Source organism: Magnolia sinica, chromosome 1 (genome assembly GCF_029962835.1).
Source record: "Magnolia sinica isolate HGM2019 chromosome 1, MsV1, whole genome shotgun sequence".
Classification (NCBI taxonomy): Eukaryota; Viridiplantae; Streptophyta; class Magnoliopsida; order Magnoliales; family Magnoliaceae; genus Magnolia; species Magnolia sinica.
In genome coordinates this window covers 7105044-7119337 of record NC_080573.1, presented here as the reverse complement: position 1 = coordinate 7119337, position 14294 = coordinate 7105044, and the positions used below count along the sequence as shown (strand labels likewise).

General features: G+C 40.3%; 1 protein-coding gene and 1 non-coding gene across 3 annotated transcripts; both read left to right on the top strand.

Annotated features, from left to right (window-relative positions):
* The first annotated feature begins 464 nt into the window (after positions 1–464).
* Positions 465–571, top strand: LOC131221756 (small nucleolar RNA R71). Its single transcript, XR_009159582.1, has one exon. It is a non-coding gene; the product is annotated as a small nucleolar RNA R71 (small nucleolar RNA).
* Positions 572–7795: 7224 nt separating this feature from the next.
* LOC131238044 (sulfite exporter TauE/SafE family protein 5-like) lies at positions 7796–12557 on the top strand. 2 transcript variants are annotated; one of them, XM_058236174.1, is made up of 5 exons: positions 7829–7910; positions 8445–8702; positions 10358–10492; positions 11498–11650; positions 12208–12557. In XM_058236174.1, exons 1-5 carry the CDS (start codon positions 7884–7886, stop codon positions 12514–12516), a joined length of 882 nt encoding a protein of 293 aa, XP_058092157.1. In that variant the 5' UTR covers positions 7829–7883; the 3' UTR covers positions 12517–12557. The 2 variants fall into 2 exon arrangements, with proteins under 2 accessions (XP_058092154.1, XP_058092157.1); XM_058236171.1 differs by having other exon boundaries at positions 7796–8702.
* Positions 12558–14294: the final 1737 nt, after the last annotated feature.

Sequence of the window (14294 nt, the reverse complement as noted above, 5' to 3'; positions counted from 1 at the left end):
CAGGATTGTACGTATTGGAGTTAGGTCCAGTAAAAGGTCTTTGATAGTTGTTTACGGCATTGGCTTGTTCATTCAACACTCCTCGAAAGGCGGGTATTGTAAGACAATTTTCAATTGTATGAATTTTGCAATCACAGATGCCGCAAACAATTTCATTAACCTTATCCTTCTTTCCTTCTATGGCCTCAACTTTCCTTATGAGCGTAGTCACTTTACACTTGAGATCATCCTCTTCTTTCAAGAGATATAATCCACCTTTCGCCTTTAATTGAGTCGGCCTAGACGTGGGGTTCGACTTTGGGTAATAGTCTCATGATTGTGTTTTTTCAGCAAGACTATCGAGGTAATCACATACCTCGTCAACATCTTTATTAATGAACTCTCCATTACACATTGTCTCGACCATTTGGCGCATGGAAGATGTCAGTCCATCATAGAAAAAATTTGTAATGCGCCACGTTTCAAATCCGTGTTGTGGGCATGAACTGACCAAATCTTTGAACCTTTCCCAACATTGGAAGAATGTTTCATCTTCCTTTTGGGCAAAGTTCATGATTGCTTTTCTGAGGGTAATCATTTTATGATGTGGGAAGAATTTTTTTATGAATTTCCTCTGCATGTCGTTCCATGTGCCAATGGATCTAAGACGCAGTGAATGTAACCACGTCTTAGCTTTCTCTTTTAAGGAAAAAGGAAAGAGTTTCAGCCTGATTGTGTCCTCAGATACATTAAGAAAACATAATGTCGTTATAATCTCATCGAACTCTTTCAAATGTAAATATGGACTCTCTGATTCAAGTCCATGGAATTTGGGAAGGAGTTGGATAACTCCTGGCTTGATGTCCATTTGTCCTGTGTTTTCAGGGAAAATCATGCATGAGGGCATACTCACTCCCGCCGGTTGTAGATAATATCATAAAGTACGAGGCGGGGGTGCCTGATGCACCTCGTTCTCATCTTGGGTATCCTCCACCCTGGGTGAAAGTAGAGTAGGTTGGTCTTCAGCCATAACTTTAATTAACTCAGGGGATTTCGAGCGGTGTCTAGTCCTGCGATGGATAGTCAACCCCTCAACCAATCCTCCTTCAGTCAAGAGACGTCGAGTGCCGTTACGGGCTTACTTGGGCATGAAACACTCGCAGCCCTCAATTTAAATTTGAAACATAATCCTAATAAAGAAAATCTAAAAAGAAAGAGAGGGTTGGAAAGGAGTTACCAAATTGGAGGCCCTAAGTTGAAGACCTGCAAAATAAAACAAAATAAGTTAGATTCTAAAAAGGAGAAAAACAATCCTTTAAAAGAAAGATAGTAGTGAACTGATTTCTAAAAAAAGAATTCCTAAAAGAAAGTGGAAATTTCTAAAATAAATTAGGAAAGACCCAAACTAGAAAGTAAATTACTAAAAGAGAACTGAAAAATAGAAAGTAGGGAAGGAGTTTACCGAATTAGAAATTTCTATCTTAAAGGCCTACAAAATAGGAAGGTTTGTTTCTAAACAAAAATTCTAAAAATAAATGAGGAACCAAAATTAGATTCTAACGGGGTTAAAATTAGAAAGTTACCAAAAATCAAAATAGAAAGTTAATTCCTAAAAAGGGAAATAACTAACCTAGTTTCTAAAAATAAAAGAGGAAAATTTTCAAAAATAAACTATTTCCTACAAATAGGAAAATACTAGAATTAGAAGATTTCTAAAATTTAAACCCTAATTTTAAAAGTGGAAAAAGTAGAGAAGTTAGGAAGGAATTACCAATTTAGGAACTTATGTCAGGATCCTACAAAACACAGAAACAAGTTAGTTCTAGAAATCAATTAAAAACCTGAAACTAAAGTTAGTCAAATTCTAATATTAAACTAATTCTAAACCTAATTAATTTCAGAGAATCGCAACCGTCAGTCCCCGGCAACGGCGCCAAAAACTTGTTCACTCCCCAAGTATAGGGTTGTGATGTAGTAATAAGCTCGGTGAGACCGAGGTCGAATCCACAGAGACTGATACCTGTATGTTATTTGAAACCAAGTAGAACTAGAACTAAACTAAGATGAGATCTGAACCAAATAAAATTTAAGGAATAATTGTGGAATAATTATTGAAAACTTAAATAATTCAAGGAATAATAAACTAGGGATTCAGAGGATCCACTTGTAGAGATCAGGGAGATCTTTATGCCTGCTTCAAAATTATGGGATTTAAATTGAATTTCCTCTGATATAACTTTAAAGGGATGAAAGTTATTTGAATTAGAATGGATTCCATCACCAAACCATGCCCAGGAGACAAAGTCAACAACAGAATTATACTAATTTCCAACCAATCAGATGATTATGAAAGTTAGGAAGGGTACCGCCATCCAACCATGCCTAGGAGGCGATGGCGAACAACAGGGCTTCCTAATGCCATAATCAAAATAAAGAAGAAGAAATACTCACAGCCATTACAAACCCATTGTAATGTCAGTCACAACAGACCATTAAAAACTACAAATATTCCCATAATAAAAATTAAACCAAAGATCTCTTCAATCTAAACAAAAGGTACATGCATCAAGTTCTCCCATCACGCTACAAGCTTCACCTCTTAGCCCTAGCTAAGAGGTTTAGCCTAGCATGATCATGCTAGAACCAAAGAGAAAAAAAAAACATCCAAGGAAAGAAATAAAATAAAAGGAAAAGAAAAAGGAAACCTTATCTCCACAACTTTTCTTCTTTTCTTTTGTTTCCCTCCCGGTCCTCTTTTTTTCGATGCCCAAAGCTTCCTCTCCTTTTATCAGTCCTCCAGACGGTGGCTGGAGAGTGCGCAAGTCCCGTTTACGCAGGCAGCGTGCGCAACACCTTTCGCAGCAGAAATACCCGCCAACTGACTTGTGTTTCGATGAAAATTGCGGGACATACCGCTCATATCCTTGGATTTTGGCATCGTGGCACTGCTTGACTCTTCCTTGGCTTTCATATGGACGGTCCAGATTAGTCGAATGGGTCATTCTGGTGGGCCATAACTTCAAACCGCGTCCGATTTTCACGGACACACGGCCTGCGCAAACGGCTTGCGCTGTGATGATTGGTGGGTCCCTGTTCAGCGTCGGTGAGAAAATCCACTCCGTCCATTAGCTTCTTGGCGAGATTTCGGGTGGGAATGACTGGTTTTGGAGTGATTTTGATATGGTCCACCTGACTTTTCTCGCCGCCGTTCGTCCGACGTTTAAACGCTCGAAACCGATCTCAAATTGGATTGCAAAATTTCTCCACCTAGGCCGTGATGATGGGGACCAAATGAATCTCATGGACGGTCCGGATTACCAATCCGACGCTGATCGAGCTCACACAACAGCCCGAGAAGGCCGGGCGGCGTTCGGTTTTTACGGACATCCGTAACAGAGGTGCACTGATGCATGGTGGGGTCCACTTAGACTGATCATATGGAGAGGACAATCCAATATAAAAGCCTCTGCATCTGACCTTGATCACGATCCCGAGTTTGGAGAGAAACCGTGGTTCGGATGGGCCACACCGTCAGTCGACGTAGTGGTGAATTCCTTGTAGATGTGAGCCTGGAGGCATGCGTAGACACATCAAAGCAATGAGTATTTGGATAAAATCGTGGCCTTCACACGATGGACGGCTTGGATCACCCAAAAGGATGATGATGGTGGGCCACTACAACATCAGCGGGTGCCCTGCTGCGAAGGAAAAACAGAGATTTTCCTTCTCTGTGTAGGAGAGTCGGGTGGTGCGGGTCAAAGTCGGTTTGACCTGACTTTGCATTCAGTGCACCTCTAGTGCACGTGTGTTATGCACACTCATCCCATGTAAATGGGTCCCACCGTGATGTTTCGAGCAATCCACTCCATCCGTCCATTCTTCCAGATAATTTCACGGGTCGAGCCCAAGTTGAAAGCATATCCAGTGATCAAATGGGCCCCGAATCAGAGATTTATGGCCTGATTTATCCGTTGGGCCACTTTCCTAGGGATCCAAAGGCTGAATTTTGAAGTGTACGGTTAATTTATGGTCTTCAAACCATGTATAAATTTTTGAACTGATCAGATGGTGGGAACCCTATAATCTTGTATTCTGGACACTTTTCAGCCCACTTGAGCTTCAATTTCTCGATTTTCTTAGATCACTGGCATGCAAATCTGTTGATATTGGTCTCCTAGGGTCCGTCGCTTGACTTAGTGACTTCAGACCGTTAAATCCATGCTCTCAGTACCTTTTCCCAGTCCAGGCTCGTAAATACGCCCTGCAACACAAATATGATTAAAATAGGCTATTAAACGGTACCATGTTCATAAATCCAGGCAATAACTAGGTCTGATATGCAATATTTGACCCTCAACATTGAGCCGACTCTGATATACGGGACATGACTCAGGATCACGCGCAACTGCTGTCTACGCGTCGCAGGTCGTCGAAATTCGACCGGGAGAATTGCGGAAGCCTAAGGAATAGTATGGGCTAGGATACGGGTCTTATAGGAGGCCTCCGGCGGGAGTGTACATGGTGGGTGCATTGTGTTGACCCTTGCTCTGTGGAGAGCATAAATAATTAGGTTCCTTGTGTGGAACCTTGACCAGTGTGCCTAAAATTGGGTGCGTTGTCTTGACCCGTTGCTCGTGGGAGCATAAACAGAGGTACCTTGTGTGGATCCTTGGCTAGTGTGCATAAAACCGGGTGTTATGTGTTGACCCTTGCTCAGGGAGCATAAACAGTCAGCCTCGGTGTAGGTTGTAAAGGTTGAAGGTGAACCTGATTTAAAACCTTAGGTTTAAGGTGAACCGCTATGAAACGTCCTTAATGAAATCCGGTACACTCAAGGGTTGAGTGCGGTTACCAGGAGTGGAGTAGATAAGTAGTCAAACCAATATAAAATGACTGTGTTTGAGATTGTTATTCTTTTGTTTGTGTGATTTTCTTTAATATTTTCATATCTGAATATCTGTGATCACACCTCACACACTTACACAGTCATATCCATAATAAACTAGTTTACATATTGTTTACTTCTTAAATAATTTGTGATTGGATCCTCTACTAGGCTTGGAAGCCAGTAAAGTTACCCTTGAGTAATCCTAATATATGCATGTTGTTAGGATTAGTGTAATGGGATTTTAAATGAACCATAAAACTTTAAAAAGTCCTATTCACCCCCCTCTAGGACATATTGGCATATTCCTACTTCAACTAAAGCGGTCTTTACTGCAATTTCAGATGCTCTATCCTTACCTCTATCTAATAATCATATTTTTCTAATACAAATAAATTGAAATAATATTTTATATTGAAATTTTGTGTATGCAATTTGCATCAATGTGCTGTATATATACATGTTTTGGTACATTGTATAAATAAGGTAAGATCTATTTGCCAGTTGGAATAAATCAATTAGTGATCGATTTGATTAATGTTGAAATCAATCGGGTTGTTGGTTTATCCCAATACTTCTCAATTAGTGTGTGAATATTAAGAACACCCAACTTATAAAGAGATGATAGAATCGAAAATTACTAATGAATTCTAAGTAAAAGTACCATGGTAGGCTTCTCGGCGGCTTTTCTACGTTCTGATAGGAGGGTCTGCCTCCATTTCATTGTAGGCTCTCCTGAATTAAGTGCTTTCAGAGCTTTATTCCTTCTAATATTATGAATACAATCTATTCTTCTTAAAAATTTAAAAATAAATAAAAGTAAAAGTACCAGGTTGTTAGACCATTTGAATATAGGCAGGACAAAAAGGCCTCAATTGAATCCTTTCTTGACGAATATGACAATCTATTGAATAATTTCAATATGTTTATCTTCTTAAATTTTTTGCATTGTATACGTAGTCAAGGTAAGGTCAATTATTCTACTTAAATAAATTAATTTGGGATAAAAAATTAATTACTAAAATCTATCAATGGCAATAAAAGTGCATCGAGGGAAGTACATGATGGACAAATTACATGTATCTACACATTACAATCGGCCCAACACATCACGAGTGTATATCAACAGTTGTGTTCTACAACATTTGATATATTTTTTGCTATAAAGAAGATATTACAACTAAAATCTGTTACATGTTTACAGCTTTTAGACAAATATAAGTACCCTTGCAATCCTGTTACCCGTAATCCTTTATAATTTAAATATTTTAGGCATCCAAATCCAAATTGCCCAAAATAATAAATCAGCTTGATTTTTCGGCCCTAATGGAGACAAAAGGGCACACCTGATGCACAGTGCGGATAAGTAAAGTCGTTGTCCACAACAGTGCGCGGTCGCGTGCCCATATAAAAGCGACGCAAGCATTGTTATGTAAGAATCAAGCTTTGATAACAGAAAAAGAAAGGAAAAAAATATATATCAATCGTGTCCGTTTCATTCTGTACGGAACATGTGAACTCCAACCGTCTTTAAAAATCATTACACGGTATTCTACCCCAGTATGGTGGACCATATTCACATCGCTTGCCGGTCACGTGGTGAATATGTTTTCAGTCCAGATCGAAATGTGGGCCCCAGTTGAATGAGGCACGTCTTAAAATTTCAGTGATCAGATTATCCTACCCATAGATAAATAAATGGATGAAAAATAGATGGTTTAAAAAAACATTATCCAACCACTGAAATTCGGTTTGTAAAATGGGTCAATTGAGTTATGATCTTGACACTGAAAGTGGGGCCAGCGATTTGGATGATGGATGGATTGTCCAATGCGTGTGGCATGTGTAAGGCATGTTTGCATGAGTATGAACCAGTATACTCCCTAAGATATTATATAATTTTTTCAAATTCTCTGAGGGGCTGGTCATGCACACCATTAACGCCACTGGTTACTTAAAACAGTGGGCAACTCATCCAAAACGCCACATGTCCAAGTAAATCCTGACCGCTCAAATCATGGACGCGATGTGAATAGAGGTAAACCAAAATCACATGGTTCAAAAGCTGCAAAGCATCTGGACCGTGGAAATGAAATAAATGATCAAAAGATATGGCCCACTGTTCAAAATCAAGTTTAGAAACACCAAAGCTCAACTCATCTCAAAACCTAATTGAGCCGAGTCGGCTCAAAAACTCAGGCTAGTTTCTCAATAACTCGTGCAAGTTCTTCTGAGTTTTTTTCCGAGTTATTAAATATTTAAAAGTGTAAATAATGTTGAATTGTGCCAAATCGCATTAAGCTTTAATTTATTTTTTTTTAATTTTTTTTTTCATGGTTTGTCGAGTTTTGCCTAGTTTCTTTTAGTTGAGTCGGGATTTTCTTTAGTTTTGACTGAGTCATGACCAGATTGAATTTTTCCCGGGTTTTGGTGAAATCTGGTCAGTGTAAATTGAGTCGAGCTTTTCAAGTTTTGAAACTATGGGTCAAATTCAACAGTAGAAATCAAATGTTTTTATAGTCCTGTCTGCATTACTTTGGGCTGTGGGGCCCATGATTATCATGATATGGATCAATATAAATGCAGTATACAAGAGTAAACTTGAAGAAATTGATGAATATTTCATAATCCCTGTGCCAAATTCATCAAATGGTTAGCATTGTGTGTGTCCAAACATGGAATTAGGTCCAGTCATCAATCTTCCATCCACTCATTATGCAAGACTATAATTGGAGGTCTTAAGGTGGTCCGTTTTTTATGGTGTGGCCCACATAATGATTTGATAGACCTATTTTTGGGGAATCTCATCGCCACTTAATCCATGGACCACGGCAACAAGGTGGCCCCACATATGCAACAGGTTAATAAACAAGTGAATAACGTTTTACCCGAATGTGAATAACTTTAGAATTTGCATATTCTACAAGGACTTGTAGGGGAACCGGCCTCCTCTTATAAATCCCTTTAAGATAGCACAATAACACATGACAGTACTCCAACACAAAAACTCATCAAAGCAATGAAAGGCCAGGTGTTCAACAAATGGGTATGTTTCCTTCTGACAATAGTCACCATCTTCCATCATTCCCATGGATCAAAAGAAGTAGTCCAGCCCATCTCACATTCCCATCTCCTAAAGCCTTTTATCATCCAGCTTTCCCAATGGAAGAGACATCAAATCCAATTCCAACAAGGACAGCTCCAAATAAACCTCCATACTATCTTAGCAGGACTCTTCTGTTTTGTTGCTGCCTCTATTTCCAGTGCAGGTGGGCTTGGTGGAGGTGGGATTTTCCTACCCATACTAAATATAGTAGCAGGCCTAGACCTCAGAACATCTACAACTTTCACAGCCTTCATGGTCACAGGAGGGTCAGTAGCTAATGTCATATGCCACCTGTTATGTCACAAAACTCCCATGTTAGGCTGTAGCAAACCCTTGATTGACTATGATATAGCACTTTTATCAGAGCCATGCATGTTGCTGGGAGTGAGTGTTGGTGTGATTTGCAACACCATTTTTCCTGACTGGTTGATTACACTGCTCTTTGTTGTTTTTCTTGCATACTCTACATTCAAGACATGGAGATGTGGGGTTGCGTATTGGAGATCTGAGTCAGTTCAGGTGAAGGGAGATGGATTTTGTAAGACGGGAAATAGGGTTTTGAGGGATGATGGTTTGGACGGTGGTGATGGTGGGAATGGTGTGAACGAGCCTCTTTTGGGTGGGGGCAGGGAAAGGTGTTTGGAAATTCCGTGGAAGAAATTGGGTCTTTTGGTAATGGTTTGGGTGTGTTTCTTTGCTTTGCATGTTGTTCGAGGAGATAGAGATGGACAGGTATGGAGCCTTTTGTCTTCTTGTTCTTTTTTCTATTTTCCGCTTAGAATGTAATCCTCTGCACCACCTGTTTTACTCAGCACGTTAAACACCCAAGCTTGTGGGCACATCATGATGTATATGTAAAATCCACTCCGTTCATCAGATTCTGTCCTCGATTATAGAACAGAGGATAAAATTCGGCGTGATTTACAACTCATGTGGACTACAACACATTGCACAAATGAGATGGGATGCCAACTACCATAGGGTTTGTGTGGGGCTACCATGGTTGTATCTTTCATCAAACCTGTTAATCCGGTGTAACTCATAAGAAGGATGAAGTAAATTTTAAAAATCAACCTGATTCAAGTATCAGGCGGGCAACACCATGTGAATTAGACGTTTTAGTGATAATTTCACATTGTTCCTTTGACGTGGCCCACAAGAGTATTTGTCAGGCCGATCTTTTCTCTGTGCAGTTAAAATAATGGTTCTCATCTAATGATCTAAGTGGATTTAAATATAAAATATGGTGGGCACACAGAGTAAAACATGTGTTGCAGATCATTCCTTTTCTGTTCACTTCTTTTACGAAGCCGTCCAGATGCCAGTATTATCCCTGGGTTTTGGTTAATTCAAGTGGGGCCGTCGGATCAGTGATCCTAGTCGTTGATATCATTGGTTCCAACATATGTATCTCAAATTGGAAGATCCAAGCCATCCAGTACTTGGCATTTTTCATTTCGAATATCGACTGTTGTCCTTCTTTGCTTAATGCCTCTTCGTGGGAAACCAATCGAACGGTTAGGATCTTCCTATCCAAGTCATGTTCAGGGCACAGTTCTTCGACAGTGGACCTTGTAGATGCTTTTGACTAAAAATATATATGGTTCACTCAGCAGTGGCGATACTGGAAACAGGAAGATGTTGGAAAACTTCACCCAAGTTTTCCACAGCCGTCCATTTTTCTTGTAAACTGTGAGACATCTGTATAGTTGACTGACCTGATTATTCGTCCCATGCATTTGCATGGCGATACCCTTCTGATGGATGGATTGGATCTTGTAGATATCTACCATGCTGGCACATATGCAGCGTGTACATGAGATGTCTTGTACACGCGCGTACATGGATCTCGCAGCAATCTGCCATGCTGGCACATCTTGTACACGGGGTAGATTACAATGGCTGTCATTCGTGGAGTATTAGGTTGAAGCAACTCATTCACAAAAACATGTTAGCATGAACACATTATCTGGTGGCTGTGAACTGCGTGCGTGTGCACATAATCGGCATGTACCTTATCAACTTACGTGTGGTAAGTTCCATACGTTTGAGCTGTGTGGAGCCCAATAGCGATATGTACGAAGAATCACAACCGTGCATCTGGTGCTCCGATCATGTTCAACGTACATCCCAAGAAGATCCTTCCTTCCTAGTGGGGCACACCCACATTCCATGTAGAAGTTTCTAGAATGTCCGCCTTTGTTCCCGTGGCCAACCTGAATCGTGGATCAGTCTATATCTAGGCCTAACATGGTGGGTGGATGTTAATGGTGGGCCCCACATGACTTGAACATATGTGATCATTTCCCACCATACAATTCCTTTTGATTATAGCATGTTCTAATTAACATAAGGAGGTAGTTGAAAGAGTTTGTGGACATTTACAGGGTGAAATAAAAATAAAGCCATGTGGAGCTGGATACTGGATCATCTCTTCACTTCAGATTCCTCTGGCCAGTGCTTTTACAGCTTTTGTTCTGTATCAGAAAGATGGCTCACAATATCAAACTCCCAATCAACAGGTACATTTCAAGTTACAGAATTGTATTTTGAGCTTTATAAACTACACTCGAGTCCCAATTTTCTAAGCATGAGATCTCATTTTTGCGATCCAGACTGTAGATCTGATGAATCCTACTGTAGATGAACTATCCCTTGAAATTCTGTCCAATCAGGAAAATACGAACCTTCGATCAGTGAAGGCCAATAGTTTAAACTTAATGGAGAAGGGCCAAGAGTTGGATGGTTACAATCTTCCGGTCAGATAGATTTTCTGGACATGCTCCATCCATGGTATGGCCCATTACATCAATAATATATATTCAACAGCTTTTTTGTCCAACTTGTAAGAACTCAGGGCTGAAGGATACTATCGATACCATGAGGTCAAGAATCATATAGTTCCTCAGTTTGTGCTTTCGTTCATTCTTCATAAATTATATTTGGAGGAACGATCACGTGTGTCATTTTCACAACAATGTCAGTATGAGACTGTAACCGTCCGTTCTCGCGTTGCCACACCTACCCTGTAGACACAGCTCTCTCTCTCTCTCACTGATGTGGGGAAGGACGTGTAGAGCACCGTCTTCCTCAAGGATAACTACTCTGAATCCACGGAGCTTCTTCATACTCCTCACAGAGATGACTCAAAACTACGAGGAAAAATTAATTCTAGAAAATCCACGGGCCTCCTCTTCTGGTCCAACTTGGCCATGAAATTATCTTCGGTCCAACTTGGCCATGAAATTATCTGCGACTCTCTCTCTCTCTCTCTCTCTCTCTCTCTCTCTCTCTCTCTCTCTCTCTCTCTCTCTCTCTCTCTCTCTCTCTCTCATTGCCAGTCCTAAGCTTGATAAATGATGGATTGCGTCAATTTGGCAGCTAGCATGAAACAATTGCAACAACTTTTATTATGAATTCTGTCGCAGAATAAGATTCATGTAGCTGATGCCAGTTAATTGGGATAAAGCTTAGAAGAAGGTGAAAATGATGAGTCCTTACTCGAAAACATCATGTACTTCATGTAGGCTATGGTGGCTGCACCAGCTAGAATTGAACTACAGTCGAACCTTATTTTCCCGCTAATGGCACTCCTATCGGGGATTCTAGGTGGGCTTTTTGGCATTGGAGGAGGAATGCTTATAAACCCAATTCTTCTTCAGATGGGTATACCACCACAGGTGAATCTTCTTCCCATTTTCTGCCTTAACATTTAACATTTTCTTTTATTACAATGAGATGGGTTGTTTTGTTGGATAATGCAATAATGCATGGATGCATTTCCGTTGGGCTTGGACCTATTTTTCTGCCCAACTGGCCTGACCCAAGTTTTATAGTTTCCTAACCAGAAATGGGTCAATCCCATGCCCTGTCCTGTTTATAGTCCAGTTGGCCGACCTGGGCTTGCACATTAGATCCACAGCAGAGATTTCATGTGACAGCGTTTAATTCACGAGCAGACGATTCTAATGAATTCTGAAGAATCACTTCTATAAGAAAATCCAAACCATCCCTCCCAAGGCTTGGGAAACGGATTGCTGCAAGAAAGAAGTCCAACTTATGGATGGATCAGATCATCCAATCAATATGATTTTCAAAAGGTATTCCATAAAATATATGATCAGGCCCACTACCTTATAGGAGTTTAACAGCCCACACTATATCTGAATGTAATGCCTTCTATTTTATTTTTTTTTCTTCTTAATTAGATCTGTGTTGGCCCTTTCTTGATGTGCAGATCACAGCAGCCACTTCCTCTTTCATGGTGTTGTTCTCTTCCTCAATGTCGTCAGTCCAGTACTTAATGTTGGGCATGAAGCACGTAGACCATGCGCTGATTTTTGCCTTCGGATGTTTCATCGCTTCACTGCTTGGGTTGGCCATAGTACAAAGGGCGATCGTGAAATACCGACGGGCCTCTCTGATTGTGTTCTCTGTCGGCACGGTAATGGCAGTGAGCACAGTTCTGATTACTAGCTTTGGAGTGTTTGATGTTTGGAGGGAGTATGAAAGTGGGCAATATATGGGGTTCAGGTTGCCCTGTTGAAAATTCTCAGCAGTATCATGTCTAATTTCAGTTCATCTTCAAAGCATTTATGTGATCCTCATGCATTGAATCTATACGTGTGAGGTTCAAGCTCAACTATGGTGATCTGATGGCCCCATCGCAGACGAGCATGACACAAAATCCCCATATGCTGCAATCAGCCCATCAATAGGAAAACATGTAGTGAATGGAGGCATACGTGCAAAGGCCAAAGTTTTTATATGGCTGGGATATAAGATTATCAGAGCAAGGACCATGCACCCATAGCTGGACCCATCAGATCAATGGTCTGGACTGCTAAACCATTGGCTCCGCTTGAATTCAAGGTCCAATTTTGAATGATTCACATTCTCTGCGCAAGAATCATATATCTTTTCTCACCTTTATTCAGTACGTAGTATCAGAATCCATCTTAGGGCTTGTTTGTTAAATATGAGATCTGAAGTCTGAATCTGAAATGATCTGAATCTAAAGTTTGAATCTCAAGTTGGAAAACTTGTAGTGAATTTAGAACAACCGGTTTTTTAACTAACGTGTGGAATGTTTGAAATATGTTAATTTGACATATTTATCCATATGGAACAATATCATTGAAAAAAACTTCATGGATTTTATTGAAAGTTTATTTGCTGTCCAACCTGTTGATAAGGTCACAAACAACTAGACGAAGAGACGATACAAATATCATCTGATCCAAAGCTTTTGTGGCCCACAAAAACTTTTAAATGGTTAATCACCACTGTTTCTTATACTATGGTCCATCTAGGATTTGGAGCTGCTTTATTTTATGGATCATGCCCTAAAATGAGCTTTCAATACAGATGGATGGTGTGGATGTAGTCACATACATCACAATGGACCTCACATTCAGGGGTCCCACCCACCTCAGTGGATCCAGGGTCGCACCTAATCCGCTCCCCCATGTCCGGGATGCGGATTTCTGTGAAAGCCTTTTGCAGGAAGTTCCTGCACTAGAAACCTAGGTGAGGCCCACCGTGATGTTTGTGAGAAATCTACCATGTCCATCCATTTTGTGAGATCATTTTAGGACATGGGGCCAAAAATGACTCGGATCAAATACTCAAATGGGCCAAAAACATGAGGATTGAACATCCATAATTGAAATATTGGTGGGGCCACAAAAGTTTTGAATCAGGCAAATATTTGTGATTTCAGTTGATCTCAGTGGGAATGACGTTATGAACTGTATTAATGTCATGTAAACATCATTGTCGACCCCGTGAGGTTTCAACGGTAGGAATTTCCTTTCCCACCTTTTCCTTTAGTGTGGCCTACTTGAGTCTTATATCTTGCTCATTTTTTGTCTCAAGTCCTAAAATGAGCTCAAAGCATAGATGGGCAGGTTAGATTTATCACAAACATCATGGTTAGTCCTATCTAGGTTTCCAGTACAGTAACTTCATGAACCCCATCAGGATCTAGCTAGAGACATCTAGCTAGAGACGGACAGCCAGGGGCTTTGTGTGGCCTACCATGATGTATGTGTTTTACCCATACTACCATCCATTTTTCCATATCATTTTAGAAATTAAGACAAAAAACAGGAAAATTTTAAGGCTTAAGTGGGCCACACAACAAGAAACAGTGGGAATTGGGTGCCTATCATTGAAAACTTCTTGGGGCTACAGGAGGCTCCAATCAAGCTAATTTTTGTGTTCTCCCTTCACCCAAGTCTATGTGACGTAATGAAGAGGTTAGATGGTAAATAAGCTTCACGGGGGATCTTAGGAAGGTTTTAACGGTAGTCATTTCATTAT